The 15,359-nt window shown below is 40.5% G+C and overlaps 1 protein-coding gene across 2 annotated transcripts in view; it reads right to left on the bottom strand.

The window, feature by feature from the left end:
- Window positions 1–15,359, bottom strand: part of sptbn2 (spectrin, beta, non-erythrocytic 2) — a 45,543-nt gene that overhangs the window by 11,288 nt on the left and 18,896 nt on the right. For both annotated transcript variants that reach the window (XM_062406226.1, XM_062406227.1), the window contains 17 exons: window positions 8,406–8,557; window positions 8,061–8,234; window positions 7,604–7,695; window positions 7,398–7,478; window positions 6,216–6,331; window positions 5,764–5,876; window positions 5,453–5,640; window positions 5,226–5,343; window positions 4,813–4,971; window positions 4,434–4,736; window positions 2,818–2,971; window positions 2,306–2,700; window positions 1,918–2,181; window positions 1,626–1,837; window positions 1,230–1,367; window positions 901–1,120; window positions 255–791 (listed from right to left, as the gene is read on the bottom strand). In XM_062406226.1, the coding sequence (XP_062262210.1) occupies window positions 255–791; window positions 901–1,120; window positions 1,230–1,367; window positions 1,626–1,837; window positions 1,918–2,181; window positions 2,306–2,700; window positions 2,818–2,971; window positions 4,434–4,736; window positions 4,813–4,971; window positions 5,226–5,343; window positions 5,453–5,640; window positions 5,764–5,876; window positions 6,216–6,331; window positions 7,398–7,478; window positions 7,604–7,695; window positions 8,061–8,234; window positions 8,406–8,557 (3,416 nt within the window). The remainder of the gene's footprint in view (window positions 1–254; window positions 792–900; window positions 1,121–1,229; window positions 1,368–1,625; window positions 1,838–1,917; window positions 2,182–2,305; window positions 2,701–2,817; window positions 2,972–4,433; window positions 4,737–4,812; window positions 4,972–5,225; window positions 5,344–5,452; window positions 5,641–5,763; window positions 5,877–6,215; window positions 6,332–7,397; window positions 7,479–7,603; window positions 7,696–8,060; window positions 8,235–8,405; window positions 8,558–15,359) is intronic.

The raw sequence follows: 15,359 nt of genomic DNA, 5'->3' as shown, positions 1-15,359 counted from the left end.
TAAATTAAAATAAACTTAATATTGTGGCTCACACCTACACAGATCGAGGCCTATGGGCCACTTACAGGTCAACATTCTCCCAACACATCGTTATAAAAAGCAATACAGGGTGAAACCTGAACTAAAATAGGTATGAAAAAGAACACTTGTGGTTCGGGGTTTGGTACTGGCTTCTGGACTTCTGGGTTTTTGTTTCATTAAAGCCACAGCTCTCCGGCACAGGCTTTAATTTATATAGTGCTTTTGTCTCTAACCTGGCTGTTCAGGAAAGCTTCCGCCTGCTTTGCATCTCTTAGGAAAGTCTGGAAGTCAAAGGCTTGGGCCAGAAGACTGTGGCGGTTCTCCCACATGCGACGCAACTCATGCCAGCCAGTATCCAGTGCCTGGAGCCTCTGAGCCAAGAACATGTACTGGGCATCTGTCTGACCTTGGGTGACCTCCTCACCGACTGCACGCATCTTCTCATAGTCCTCCTTATAGTTATCCACCTCATTCTTTATATTCTCATGCTGGGCTAGTAAACTCTCAGCCTCAGTCAGAGAAGTGGGAATGTCTTCTGAGGCCACGGCTGTTTGGGTGCGGGACAACCAGGACTGGAAACCATCCAGGTCCCTGAGGAAGCCCTGCAGCTTGCTGGCTTCACCCAGTGATTCCTCACGTCGCTTCATGGTCGCGTTCAACTCCTCCCACACTTCTTGAATCCCAGCCAGGCGGCCTTGGATCTCTCCTGCCTGATCTGGATGTTCTGTGGCCAGCGTTTCTGCCTCATTTCTTAGGTCATCCAATTTGCCCTGAAAGGACAAGAAGATCGTTTAGATACTGAAACATTTTTTGTATTTATTGTTTTTTATGGTTTTCCCATCTTTATCGTATAAGTCACTGCCTGTAAGATCTCCATACCTGAATGGCCTCCAGGTCCCTCTCCATGCCGGTGAGTTTGCGTTGCAGTGCCATCACTCCAGCCAGGTCATTGCCCAGACTCTGAGTGGATTCAATCACCTTGGTCTTTTCCTTCATCCAAGTCTGGATCTCATTACACTCCAAGTGGTAGTTCTGGATGTTGAGGGCAGACTCGAGGGCATGTTTCTTTTGACCAGCCAGTTGTTCAAACTCTGTCCATCTGAGGCCATATAAAGTGCAATATTTAGGTCAAAAACATTAGTAGTAGTAGAGCATAAACATATTTTTTTGCAAAAAACATTTATTAGGCGTTGTTTGTTAGTGCTGACCTGCTGTTGAGTTGGTCTTTTGTCTGGTGGATTTGGTCTTTACTACAGTTGTCAGAGCTCAGCAGCTGCTCTGCCACCTGATTAACATCAGTGACTCGAGTTCCTAGATTATTCATCTCAGGTTCAAGAGTCTCAAATCTGAAATTATTCGATAAAAAAACAGTATTAATTTTGTAATTCTATAGAGAAAATGGCATTTAGACAAGATTTTTCTGTATATATTAAAATGACCTTTAAAATAAATCATTAATTGTATAATTTGTATACATTAGTGCAACAAAATGAGTCTCAATTACTGTTTCACATCTGAACCTCAGTTGCAATGTCTCCACCATGAATATTTTTGGGGGATATGAACTGAGCAACATTCATCCCTTCTCTTCCTCACAGACTGACCTCTGCTGCACCACCTCCAAGTCTTCCAGTTTGGTTGGGATCTCCATGCTGTCTAACCACTGCTCCTTTTCTTCCACCCAGAGCTGGCAGGCGCCTGCTTCACTGAACATGCGGTAAAGAGCCAGGGCTCCTTCCAGAGCCTGCCGCCGAGCTACTGACAGAGTCTCCAGTTCTTCATAACTCTGTTCGATAGCAGGTAGGCGGCCATCCACCTACAGTCAGCAGTTAACCATGATTTAGAACTCTAATTGTCAAGTCATCATTAAAGAAGAATGAAAATAAAGCACCCTACCTGAGGGGATTGTGTATAGGCCTGCGGTAGTGCTTGAACCTGCTCTTGCAAGGAGTCGATGACGGGGCGGTGGCTCTGGATCTCCTCATCTATCTCCCTCTGCTTGCGAGCTATAGTTTGAGTGGAGAACTCATCGTGGCCCAACTCCTGACTTGACACCTGTCTAAGTGTCTCCATGATCCAGGCCTCCATGTCACTGGCATCTGTTTGGAACTGTTGCAGGGCCACAGCTTCTTTGAGTCTCTGCTCTCTCAGTTTAGTTGTCTGGAAAACAGTAAGAACAGGAGAATTACAAAAACAGAAATACATAACGGAAAAAATATATATTTGGAGAAAATATCTTTATACTGTGAGCAACCATCTAAAAAGAGTCATGATCATCACCCACCTCCTCAAGATGTGCCCACTGTGAACGGATGTCTTCAATCCTCTCTGTGACCTCTGGGGCTCCAAAGTGTCCCTCGTTAACCAAAGCTTCCCCGGCAGCAATGCTGTTACTCAGGGGACCATAGCGGGCAGCCATCTCATCTCTGAAAGCCTCATGTTTACTGAGCAGGTGAAGAGCAGAAGTGAGGTCCCGCCCACAGTCTCCACTAGCCAGGATCTGCTCCTGTTCTCGGATCCAGGCTGCCTCCTCTCCGACATCCCACATGAACTGCCACAGGCGACGAGAGTCCTCCAACTGCTCTCTACGTTTGCAGGCAAGCTGACCAAGCTCCTCGTAAGCTTGACCGAGCAGGTCCACCTTTTCACCTACTAGTCCTGGCTCACATGGTTTGTAGGCTAGCAAAAAACAGAAAAGTCAGAAATACAAGATGCTTAGATATAATGCACAAATAGGTCAAACTAAAGCTGTGTGATTTGTAAAAGGAATGATTTAAAGTATGTTTTAAAACTCACCCTGTTCATAGGAAGTGAAGCGCTGTGCTGCTCCCTGCACTGCCTTGATCCTCTCTGCCTGAGCTGATATGTCAGCCTCTACCAAATTGTGTTTCTGAAGAAGGTCCAACACATCATGCAAATGTTTGCCATTATCCTGAGACTGCAGACGATTCTGAAACACACAAAGGACACAGCTCATGAGAATATTTAGTTTTTCAACTTAAATGTAACTCCCGTGCAGCAGCACCCAGGTAGGGAACCATGTCAGCTTTTGTATCCACAAACAGAATATGACAGAAGAACAGGAGCAACATTACTCAAAAATCTATTAGACAGTAGATATTTATAATACATGGTTGCATTTTGAAAACAAAAAAAGATAATAGCTGATGACAATATTTCATCAATGATGTGGTCTTTTACAATTAACCTGAACACAACAGGAGCTATAAGCTTATTTAGATAACAACAGAGAGAGTCATTAGATTAGGCCATTAAATGACAACAGGCTATAATAAAAACAGATAATAAACTGTATACAAGCATTTTATTTATATGGTAATGGCCTACAACTGAAGATTACAGAACAAACTGTAGGTGCAGACATATACATCTTCACCCAGCTGTCTTCAGTTACTTTCCACATCTAATTATAAACTTTCTGAATTGAGGAATATAATGAAAACATGAAATATGAAAAAAAAAAAACACATGAAAAAACATGAAAAAATGAAGTGTTTGTTAAAAGTTAGGGGTGAATAATGACGCCAAGTCCTAGGTGCTATGCAGACATTTGATCTGAGGCGGTGGAGACAGGAACATATTCTACTTTTTGTTTTCTAAATGTTTTAAGTATAAGTATTAAGGCGGTATGGGCCTAGGGGGTAGAGTGGTCGTTCTCCAACAAGAAGGTTGGGGGTTCAATTCCCACTCTTCCCCATCTGCATGCCGAAGTGTTCTTGGCAAGATACTGAACCCCTAAAATGGCCCCTCATAAAATGTTGATTGTACTAATTGTAAGTCGCTTTGGACAAAAGCGATAGCCAAATGACGAATACAGTGCATTTAATGCCAAAGCATATAAGCAAATTCAACCTCTTGATACAAAGTCTAATAAACCCTATGTTAAAATGTGTGATATTACTGCTTAATATCACACATATTGTGATATTAAACTAACTGATACTGCAACATTTAAGCCAGTCAAGTGTTAAACTATACTTTAATGGATGCCTAATTTGTAAAATTCTGAATCAGTGGCTATCAGGAAATTAAATATCGGGACACTACTTTTTGAGACACAATCAAAGTGAATTAAATCGTAGTATACGGAAATAGTGTCACTAAATTTAACCACCTAAGGAGAAAGGCTTGGCCATTCTCAGTAAAGCCAGCAATGACAAAGCAGGCAACACAGCTCAGGCTAGGCCTATAAAAAGCAAATTACTCCTATTAAGGGCAGATACTAAAGCTGCTGTGAACATATGTATGGAATTGATTAGGAAATTCATTTGTGTTAATTAAAAACAGAGCCAACAAAATGTATGAATGGAAGCAGTAGTTCACCATACGTTAAATCTGTGTTAACCTTGTTAAAATATTGCGGGCCTTCACTTTAATGAATGGCTCTTTACCTTCATATCTGCCGTCCAATCCATGATGTAGCACATCTCCTGGAACAGCCTCTGTAGGTCACGGTGGGCATTCAGCCGCTCTCTGCGTGCAACCAGAAGCTCTTTCAGGTATTCCCAGAGTCGAAGCACATTATCCCTTCGAGCAATAACACGCCGCACATCATGGTATCCTTCTGCTTCCAGCTCTTTTGCAACAGCCTCCACAGCAGCCACACGCTCCCAATATGCCCCAATGTCTGTCTCAATGGCCTCATGTTTACGGGTGGCAGCTTCCACCGCTCCCAGATCGGTTCCAAAGTTGTCCTAATAGAGGAAATGCAACATATTGCAGTAAAAGTAATCAATGTAATAAAGTCAGAATAAATGTTCATCTCTCTACCTGAGACACCAGCCTCTGGTTCTCACTCAGCCATGTCTCCCTCATAGCTGCTTTGCGGTCAAAACGAGCAGCGAGCATCTCCAGCTTCTCCTGTCGAATCAACTCATTTCGCAGCGCCAGCTCACGTTCATGCTCTGCCTTTTCCAGTCGCTCCCATGCCTGTCACACCAATGAAAACACAAAAATAACTCGGTAAGTTGGTGTCCAGCAACAAGGATACGTATACTACATGCATGATGACAATTTTATGCAACCACACAGGCCTGTGGTCGACAACCAAAAAGTTGAATGACCACCATTGTCAAAAGCACACAGCCTAATTGAAAAACTTATGGTATGACATTACATTATGAAACTAGAAACGTTGTCAATGGAAGGAGGTATTTATAACCTCTTCTCATACAAACTCATACCTTGTTGATGTCTGAGATAAGTTTGCCCTCTCTTGGCATGTAGACTTTCTGGTTGTTTGCTCGCATCTTGCTTTGGATAGTAAAGAGAAGAATCTCCAAGTTTCCTTTCTCTGTAAATCTGTAGATATAAACACAAACTCTATGTAATATACTGTTGCTTCACACCTTTGGATCCTCTAGTACAGGATCACCACTGAGTTGTATTAAACTAGTTGCCTGTTACTTACTTGGGGGGTTTCTCCACAGTCCGGTAGGAGTTAAAAGCCTGAAGCTGGTTCTGCACAGCATTCAGGGAGTTGGCGAGCTGCCTGTCATTTAGCGTCCCTATGGTCTGCTCAATCCACTGCAGCAGCTCTGAAGCCAGGGTTTCGTACTTCTCTATCAGCTGGTCAGCCTCAATCGCATAGTCCAGCACCTGCAACAAGGAGAGATCTGTAAATGAAGACAGCTCATACTGCACACATTTACTCAACTGTATTACTCGCATACATTCATACATATACACACGCATGCACTCATGCACAGAGTGAGAGCTAACCTTGCCAATTCTTTTGCCCTCCACTGCCAGGGCTTTCATCTTGGAGAAGTAATGATAGTAGGTGGCCACATAGGTAATGATGGACTTTTCATCAGGCTGATCAACATTGACATCTGAAATAGAGAAAGCATTATCCATCTGTACCTAACCCCCATTTCTTGCCTATTTAGTATAAAATTCAGCATCCACAAACTATACAATGGCTTTCAAAATAGCCTGAATTATCAGTTTATTTGTTGCCAAACCATTACCATCTTTAGACAAGGTTTTTGTGATCTCACTATAGCTGATATGTGATGTTGTGTTGCCTAAGCTATAATTAATTCCAGTAATCCTCTATAGTCCAACACCCGTCAGTCTTGCAGGGAGCAGGCATCAGCTTAATGTCTCAGTGGATGGTGTCAGGTCATCAGTGTGACGTACAGGAGTGCTTCCTGTTTTTACTCACTAACCTTCTGGATCCAGCAGCTTGGTAAGGCCCAGTTCCTTCTCAGCCACATTGAAAGCATTCTGAAGATTGTAGTGAGCATTGGATCTCTTCAGGTTGTCAAACTCAATCAGGTCAGATCTGCAAAATCAGGGGAACAATAAGCATTTTAATAAATTAACCATCAACCCGCGGAAAAATAAAATTTTGCCAAGCACTGAAATATGCCTTTCTGTTTTCAGAGTAGGATAAATAAAATAATTCACTGGATTTGCGTAAAGTCTGCAAGCAAACAGGCTTTTCATATTTGGATTATGCAAACTGCTCCAGCCAATTATTACACAATTTTAGCAAAACCACGTTTTTATACAGCCTTACTTCAATATAATATTGGTCTTGGAGGCCAGTAAGCATGAATTGGCATTCACAATACATGGAAATGAGACAATTACTAGTTTGCCTTTGACTTTCGTTGATCATTAACTTCTTAGATTTTAAAACTGCACCATGGCTATGGAGAAAGCATATTCTTTATTCAAGTAACGTATGATATTGTGAATAAGGGAAAAAAAAAACATTCCAAATATTTGAATGCCTCCTTTGTCGGCTCCTCAGTAGTTGGAACGAGGGTGTGATCATGTAAACTGCATCATCACAACTTACATGGATACTCATGGTTCAGTAATGCCAGTGAAACCAGTATGATCATTCATGTATCTAGTATCACCTGAGGCATTCATTGTCATGAACAATGCTCTCTGTTCTACTTGACACAAAAGTTGAATGTAAACCTTTGGCCTAACCCAAGCTGCTCGTGCTATTATTACCCAGCAGGGTGTGCAAGTGAGTATCCAAGCTTAGCTCTTCATAGAAAATATGTGGGTTATTATTTTGGTGATCTAGGTCATCTTACTCCCTATTTTATGTTCATCCTTTTAGCCATACCGCAGACTGTGTGAAGGATGGGAGGCGTGGGAGGAGACCTAAATAGTAGTTTGATTGCAAATAGACACGCGCTCATCATTATATAAAGATAAATGAGTGGGGGGGATAATGGATACTTTGGCCTTGTAGGATAAAATTCTCATTTGAAAAGTGAGCCCTGTTAAAAGTATAATTTTTAATAATTGTTACTGTTAATAATATACTTGTATGGGCCTAAAAGGGTCGGGTTGCATTCCACATCACACAAGAAGAAGTCAGTGACCTGTGTTTGTGCACAATGGCACTGAACGCCAGACCATCTCGCCAGCTGGTAGTGAAGTTGTGAATGTTGACGTTGGGATATCTGCAGAGGTCAGAACAGAAATGATTAATCATTAAATCAACAAAGCAAGATTAATCAGCAACACCACATATTTCACAGTATTGATCCTTTGCTATTAAGCCCTCTGTCGTTCTCTCCTTTCTTACCCAGCAGTTTTCATTTGGCACCAAAGCAGCAGGGCTTCTTTAGCTGACTTTTTCTCCTTGTTGTCTTCCGTCTCCACACTGATGTCCTGGATCTGTAAGCAGAATATGAATTTACTTCAAACTGAGTTGTACAAAATTCCAAGATTATTAGACGATCCCACATCATTAATATAATCTCTTATCGGTGTATTATACCAAGGTTAAGGAATAGTTGAAAATTTCACAGGTAATGACAGCAGGTTCAAGACTAAAATAACGACATGATAAATTACCCCATAAATCACATCCCAGTGGCAGTAACCTTTTTACCCTATTTTGTGAGTTTGCCTGAGGATGGACTACATGCAGAGACCAGATGTCTCACAGTCAAACTTCTCTTTGAAAGGCCTGGAGAAATGTGGCAGCTGAGCTGAGAGAAAATATGAGCAGTGCTATATTCTGCTACTTTATAAGTTACCTGGAAGCGAAGGATAATGGTCCAGATGAGACCCAGTGTGAGGCGGTGATTCCCGTCCACAATGTCATGGGAGCCCATGTTTTCCAGATGGACTTTTTGCTCCTTGAGGAACTGCAGGGCTTTATCAACATTCTCCAGGCAGTGGATACGCATGCGTCCCTTGGTGGGTTTTGGCTGTGGGGAAAGAAGACCTATGTTGACATTGTTGAACAAATTGATTACAACATAAGTTGAGGGGAAAGGGAGCAAGAATTAAAAAAGAGGAAGTAAAAGGTCATGTGAGTGCCACGCTGGTGCCTGGGTCAGGTTTGGGACAGAGAATGGTAGTTTCTGTGTGATACTGACCAGCTGTTCTCCTGAGAGCACTTCCAGAAGGCGGATTAGCATACGGCCATCGCGTAGGTCGGTGTACAAATCACCAATGCGACTGGTCACTCGGCCTAAGTGAGAGTTCACCCATTTGGTAAAGGTCTTCTTCTGAACCGCTTCACGCTCATCTGCAAAGTGCAAAAAAGAGGAGGTGAAGTTATATGCATGATTGCCTCTATGGAGGGAGATGGCTCTACTCCAAATATCATTCCTTTCCTATTAGAGGAATAAATACTTACAGGAAATTAACATTGCTCAATACAAACACCATTGTCTACAGCTTTGATCAAATCTTAGGACAGACAGGTAGCAGTAAATCATAAGGACTTAAGCCCTTGCCCTGAGCAGTTCATAAGCTGCACCATTAAGACTCCAGGAGTGACTGTATTGACAGCTTAGTGAGAGGTTTTCACTCTTAACACCAACGTTTACTGATGGCTCTGCTCATGTGTGCTCTGCCAATGAGAGTTCAGAGGTGAAAAGTGACGATGCTAAATTGCACGTAGAGGCAATGACATTTAGTGAGCAATTTTGTTGTTACGTTACTAGAGAAGACTAAAAAAAGAATTACAATAAATTAAGCTGTAACAGCAGCTCAGACATATGGACCAGGGGAGTAAGAAGCTAATCCTGCTCCGCCACCTAACAAGGTGACCTTATTTCTAGGACACAAGGTCTCCCCGCCTTTGGAAAACACTTTTCTAGCATTGTACTTAATGCACAGTACCTAACACATGTCCACATAGAACAAGCCTGGAGCAGACAGAAAATAGATCTGTGTAAGCAGCTGTGTACTTCAGAGTTCAACAAAACAAAGCCTACTTACAGGTAAAGAAAAATTAAAGTAAAAGGTAGAACAATATTAGATAATGTAATTGCTAAAAACTCTTAATGTTTAACCCTTACCCCAATTCAGTTCAACTTACTACCAGTTTATGAATTTGTATATATTATATAACATAACATATTATTATGTAATATATGCAATAATAAAAGGTTATATTATGAAATATTATATCAAGGTAGATTTGATCAGGGTTCCTACTACCAAAACATATTTTAATGTTTTCAAAGGTCTTATTTTCACTAAAGTAAACACCAAGTTTGAAAGATGTAATAATTTCAAATGCAACAATATTGAAAACCCAGCTTCAACCCAAAGTCAAGAACCAAATACCTCAGTGGTTTGTGTAACAGAGACTAAAGATAAGCAAGTAAAATAAAGTCATTTTAAAAAGAGATCAACGAGATCATGCCCTGAGGTCAGTAAATGGCAGGTCTTCTGGATTATTATCTTTATGTATGTTTTAAATGGGGTGTTTTGAGGTGAACAAAGAAGGTATGTTGTGGAATCAACCACTGTGCCAACTGTCAGCTAAAAAAAGAACATTGTGAAATTACACACAAGCCTTCTAGGGTGGGGGAATACCACAGAACATGAAGCTGCTGCAAGCTGCAGGTGCTTCCGCTGTATCAAGACTGACAATGTTCTCTCTTGAATTGATACAGTGACAGCGAACTGCAGACTGCTGCTAATGGTTTAAAAAAAAGATACTGTCACTGATAATGTTTTAACATCTACATCAATGTAATTCAGGTATTAAAACGTATCCAGTGGAGGTTGACCTCTAGTGAAACTGTACAATGATATATTAATACGCCGGTCTCCATATTGTTTCTTATTTATTTTATGTTACACAAACATGCTGACATGTATGTTAATGTCTCCCATGAGTCCATCAGGATTGTGTAACACAGATTCTTATTGACAGAAGAACTGCAGGACTCAAGTCACATAAACGTTCATTATGAAACGATGCTTAAAATGAGACGTCAATGCACTACCCCTTCCTTGCTTGAGCTGTTTTTCTCCTAACAACACTGACTGTCAAAGAACAACACCTACAGAAGAATAAGAAGTTAAAAAAGAACGTACACGTGTGAATATTAACATATGTTGTGTATTGAAATCTCCAGATTCAGAATAGATACCGTGCATAATTGAATTTTGAATGTTAGAGAGAAAAATGATTATCTGGCTGCAAAGATACTATATATTAATCAAAACAGGTGATAGTCATGGCCTACAGACATTTGAAGAGCCTGAGCTGTGTAAAACTCAGTCAAACAGCCCTGCTTTATTTTAAACCCAGTTGGCTCTGTACACATTGTAATATGGTGTAATACGATGTGCTGGTTGTTTGGGGATGTTTGAGTTTTGGGGACTTCTGAATCGGAATCTGTTCAATGAGCAGGCCGAGGGGGATTAATGGGGCAGGTGGAGTAAAGTGGAGAAGCCTACATTCCTCCTGAAGCTTGGTCATGTTGTGACAGCACCCTGCACTGAGGTGAAGGTAGTGGGGCAGTGGGCTGGGAATCTAAAGAAGACGTGCTGCTAACCTACGGGTGATGTACTAATAACAAGGCTGCTGAAAATGAACACAAGAACGACAAACACAGATATCTGTCTCTTGTGTGTGTGCTCGTTACAGCAAGCAAACACAAACTTGTCATCAGTCGCAGAGTCAGTAGATAAGGGCGGAACTGGTGCAGCGGTTTTCTCTAACAATGTGACATTTGTGGATTGGGTTCGTGCAATGTCATTTTACTAACCTATGAAAATGGTAACGGGAAGGTGAGAAAAGATAATAAAGGACCAGGACTAAGTCTCCTCTAAACAGTCAGATCAAGCTAAATGCCTGCCAACACAATTATAAAATGACATATGGGACAAGAGAGAAGAGTGGGAAAACACAGAATGAGCTTAAGACAAGAAGCCTAGTAATTACTAGCTAGTTTTGCGTCATCACAATCCCTCTGAAATGACTCTACACTGCAGCCTTTAAGTACGCACAATTCAAAATGATAGTTCTCCCACACTGAAATGCATTGTTCCAAAGTCAGAGGCAACAAGATGCAATACAACTGCCATATATTCTTATATTGACATCCCCATTGATCAGTAGAGAATAGATATTGGCTGCTGTGAAAATGGTATGAATCTTAGCAAGTATATACTGTGTCTAACATGGAATAAATAATCTAATTTAAGACACCTTCTCTACAACAAGATAACTTTGTAGTGCATTCAAATAAATAAAGTGTTATAAAATAAAGAATTTTAAAAATTCCCAGACCATACAGGAGATCTACCTCTCCCCCTTGAGAGGAATAAGTGAATCAAATTTTTGGTGCCACGTTTTTTTCCTGAATGTTTCTAATAGTACATCAGAACTAGTGGTTAGAGGCACCATTGGGGGTTTCCAAAACTATTTGGACATGTCCAGTCACTTTGAACATGTTTGTCACTGGTATTAAGCTTTAAGTACACGTCAGAACATGGATTGTAGAGTGGGGCCTTGTCCTTTCCACTGCCTACTGAACTCACAACTGATTTTGTATTTAACCCCAAACAAACCCAAGACAGTGCCGATAAAGACTTATTATCTGCATGTAATATGAGAAAATATGCTGGCAGACTTAATCCTGCCTGGGTTGGAACATAGGGGCTAAGATCGTGTTTGAAGATACAATGGAGAAGGATACAGTACTAACATCGAATCACACACCTTAAGAGAGCATCAGTACAATAGTGAGCAGTTAATAAAAGTCTGTAATCAGATGTACCATGTCCCGAGTTCATTGTTCACATTAAGCAGGTAATTTATTGTTACATGAACAGGTGTTGACTGATGGGAAGATCAAGTCGAGTTACATCATGGTTCAATAAATGAATTAACGAGTGAACAGACGTCGCTGATGCAATGATATACTTTTTAATTAGGTCAGTATGGCTAGTAATGGATCTTTTCTGTTTTGATCTGTAGTTTATATTGTGTTATTTCTTTTAATACATTTTTTCTATAAAGTTTCCTGTCATCTTACCAGTTTCGGACAGTACATGCTATGTAGCTGAGGCAGTTGTCTGCAGAAGGAGTCGAGCTAACACACAGTGGGATGACTTTAAGAAAAGGGTGTCCTTCAGACAGCAAGATCCCATTTGTCATGATAACATTTTTCTAGCTGCCAGCATGCAAAGTTTATGGTCACTGATGACAAATTTTCTTGATTGCTATACAAATACAGAATGCTCTAAATATCCAATACTGCCAAAACCTGGTTGGAAGCTATTGGATTCAACCCAAAGGGATTTAATTAACTCTGCAGATCATTGATCACAACTAATTGAAGATTATGTCTGTTCATTGTTCACAATGTTTGGATTGTAGTTAACTTTATTGACCTGTACATTTCAGTCTCCGTGTTGGCGTGTGTATCTGTGTACACAACAGACATTGACCTGGTACAAGATGTCACCACTGCTGTCTCTACAAGTGATAATGCCCTGCCAGTGATGTAATCGTTTGTTTATCCATCACAGAGACAAAGATAATTGTGGTGGTAATTTCTTCGGAATTAAGAGCAAAAGTCAAAGCCAGTCTTAAAAACTCCTCTGTGGCAAAAGATTAGACACAGACAGACTAAGTTTGTCTCCTGGTCGTTAATGAATGCTCAGTGTTTTCTCAATGACTCCTGCATCCCCCTGCTATGTTGCATGACACTGCACATTTGGCTCCCATTGGCCTCACTTCATCATGGGGCAAGAGACTCCATTCAAAAATGTATATATTAGCTTATCATATTAAGCACCTCTTGCATTTGGCAACAAATGAATATGGCAGACTTAATTTTGCAGACTTTAGTCTCAAGTTTTCAATTTGCTGATTTTTTGTAATCATTTATGTATTCGCAAATATGAACGTCACTTTCAGAAGAGAAATAGAAAAGGTCAATGGCAGTATTGGCTTGGATTCAGCAAAGACTGTTCACTCAAAGTTGCGAACAACTTCATCTTGTGTCATTTCCTGCTCAGGTCAAGTCCCTGGTCATTACTGGTTCCCTGTGTAGCTAGAAAACACCCTTGACTCCATATGCTTTTGATATTCTGTCTCTCACCCACCCTGGGCCTATGACTCTGGTCACCCTGTGCTCAGAAAGAAGGAGTAAACCACTTCCCTTAGTCTATCTCCTTTAATCAGCTTTAATGACCTTCTCTTGGACATTCCCACACAGACAAGATTATGGTATTGTGCCAAGGTGCGCAAAGAAGGGCACCCAGCAATGGGAGTTTAACTTCTTTCAAATGTGTGAAACTTGTTTTGAATAACAGCTTGTACAGAACAAATTAGGCATCAATATGATGTTGTAAACATGAAGCAAGTTAACTAAAAACCAGACTGTGAGACGTGTGTATAAATCTAGTGAGTAAAATGGACATTTTGGTTTGATACTTGTATATGTGCTTGACTTGACAGATGTGAAACGATACAAATTTTGAAAAGTCAAAATATAGAAGAGTATTGCTTGAGATTTAACTGAGAACCTATGAACCTGCAATAGTTTTGTTTAATGCAGCTATCAGACAGTTCATTGCCATATAGTTACCAGGAATTCTTCCAAATAAAGCTAAAAAGAATGGATTAAGAAACAATTGCTGAACAATCACCACGTTCCAAACTGTCTGTTCCTTTCAGAGATTACAGAGTAGATCCTAGGCCCTCAGTAAAGGAATACTTGTGCATCTTTAATACAGTGCAGAGAAAACATAAAACATCAGACAGTCAATAGCAGCTTCTCAGCTTTGTGGTGCATAGTTGTCATTTTTATTGACACCTATGAGAGGTTTGATGGGAGGGTATGGACATATCCATCAATTAATACACATTGTGAACTGAGCAATGTAAAAAATGAGGTCAGACTGTTTGAGGAGTTCTTTGTAAGTAAATCTTCGGCAACAGGTGGGATAAAATGAATGGCTTGACTCAAAAAAATGTCCAACTCCTCTATCTGCAAATGTCTAGATCTGTACAAAAAGACAAAATCACACATTAAGACATGTCCTTTATGGGTCAGAGGGCATCTATACAATTCACTTTCAAATAGGATGAGCAATTGAACAGGCATAAGACAATTTTAGGTTATATATTAGCCTGTATAAGTTTGTGTAATAATTCAAATCAAGATTATAACGACTACATATTGAAGTCAACGTGTGCAGTAATAACAGTACTAGGAAGTAGTAGAAAAATAAGATATTGAGTGTTACCGACTTCAGAGTTGTAGCATTCATCCCTGTTTATCATTAGACCAATTAATCTATGATATTCAAATAAACAGTGAGCAAGTAATGAGTGTATGATGCAAAGTGACCAATATGGCAAATATAGATGAACACACGCTTTGACATTTCTCTCCCTATAAAGGCGCAACAGCCTTTCCTTTGCTTATAATTTTGAAATTAGGGCTGTGGTAAAAAACGCTGTGGCGTAACTTATTTTTACACATTTAACGGTTTGAGGTCACCAGTAGAGAAACACATTGTGTTTTTTACCCAACTCTCACAGGTTCGTTCATACTGAGAGTTCATGCCTCTCTGTGCCATCTGCAGCGGCCACTGATAACGGGGGAGGATAGGGAAGAAGAGGACTGGCCAAGGCCAATCCCATGAGAAAGGAGACAGAAAGAGGCACCTCTCAGCCATAACATCTGGACACAGGAAGGGTGTGAAATGTCAACAAGACAGTAATTGTCCCGATGCCTCAGAGACTGCACTTTCTTGTTGCACTCCCAAGTAGGAAATTGTCAATATTAGTTAAACTGTACAAACAAAGCATCGTGCATGTGCGCCTACATGTGTGTGTTTGTGTGTGTACAAATGGCAAACCCTGACCAAGGTAATGCGACTCTCTCTGGCTTGCAGCTTGAGGCCACTAAAGTCAGAGCTGTTGGAAATATCAATTTAGGATATACAATTTCAAGTCTTGAAACTTGATCCACAATATAACACTGAATGCAAAAGCAGATTGATTATACACAACTAGACACAACAGTGTGAAACTAACTTTTTCCAGTGTTTAAAAAAAAATTGAA

Source organism: Platichthys flesus, chromosome 15 (assembly GCF_949316205.1).
Source record: "Platichthys flesus chromosome 15, fPlaFle2.1, whole genome shotgun sequence".
NCBI classification, from domain to species: Eukaryota; Metazoa; Chordata; class Actinopteri; order Pleuronectiformes; family Pleuronectidae; genus Platichthys; species Platichthys flesus.
This window is presented reverse-complemented; position numbering and strand designations above follow the sequence as displayed.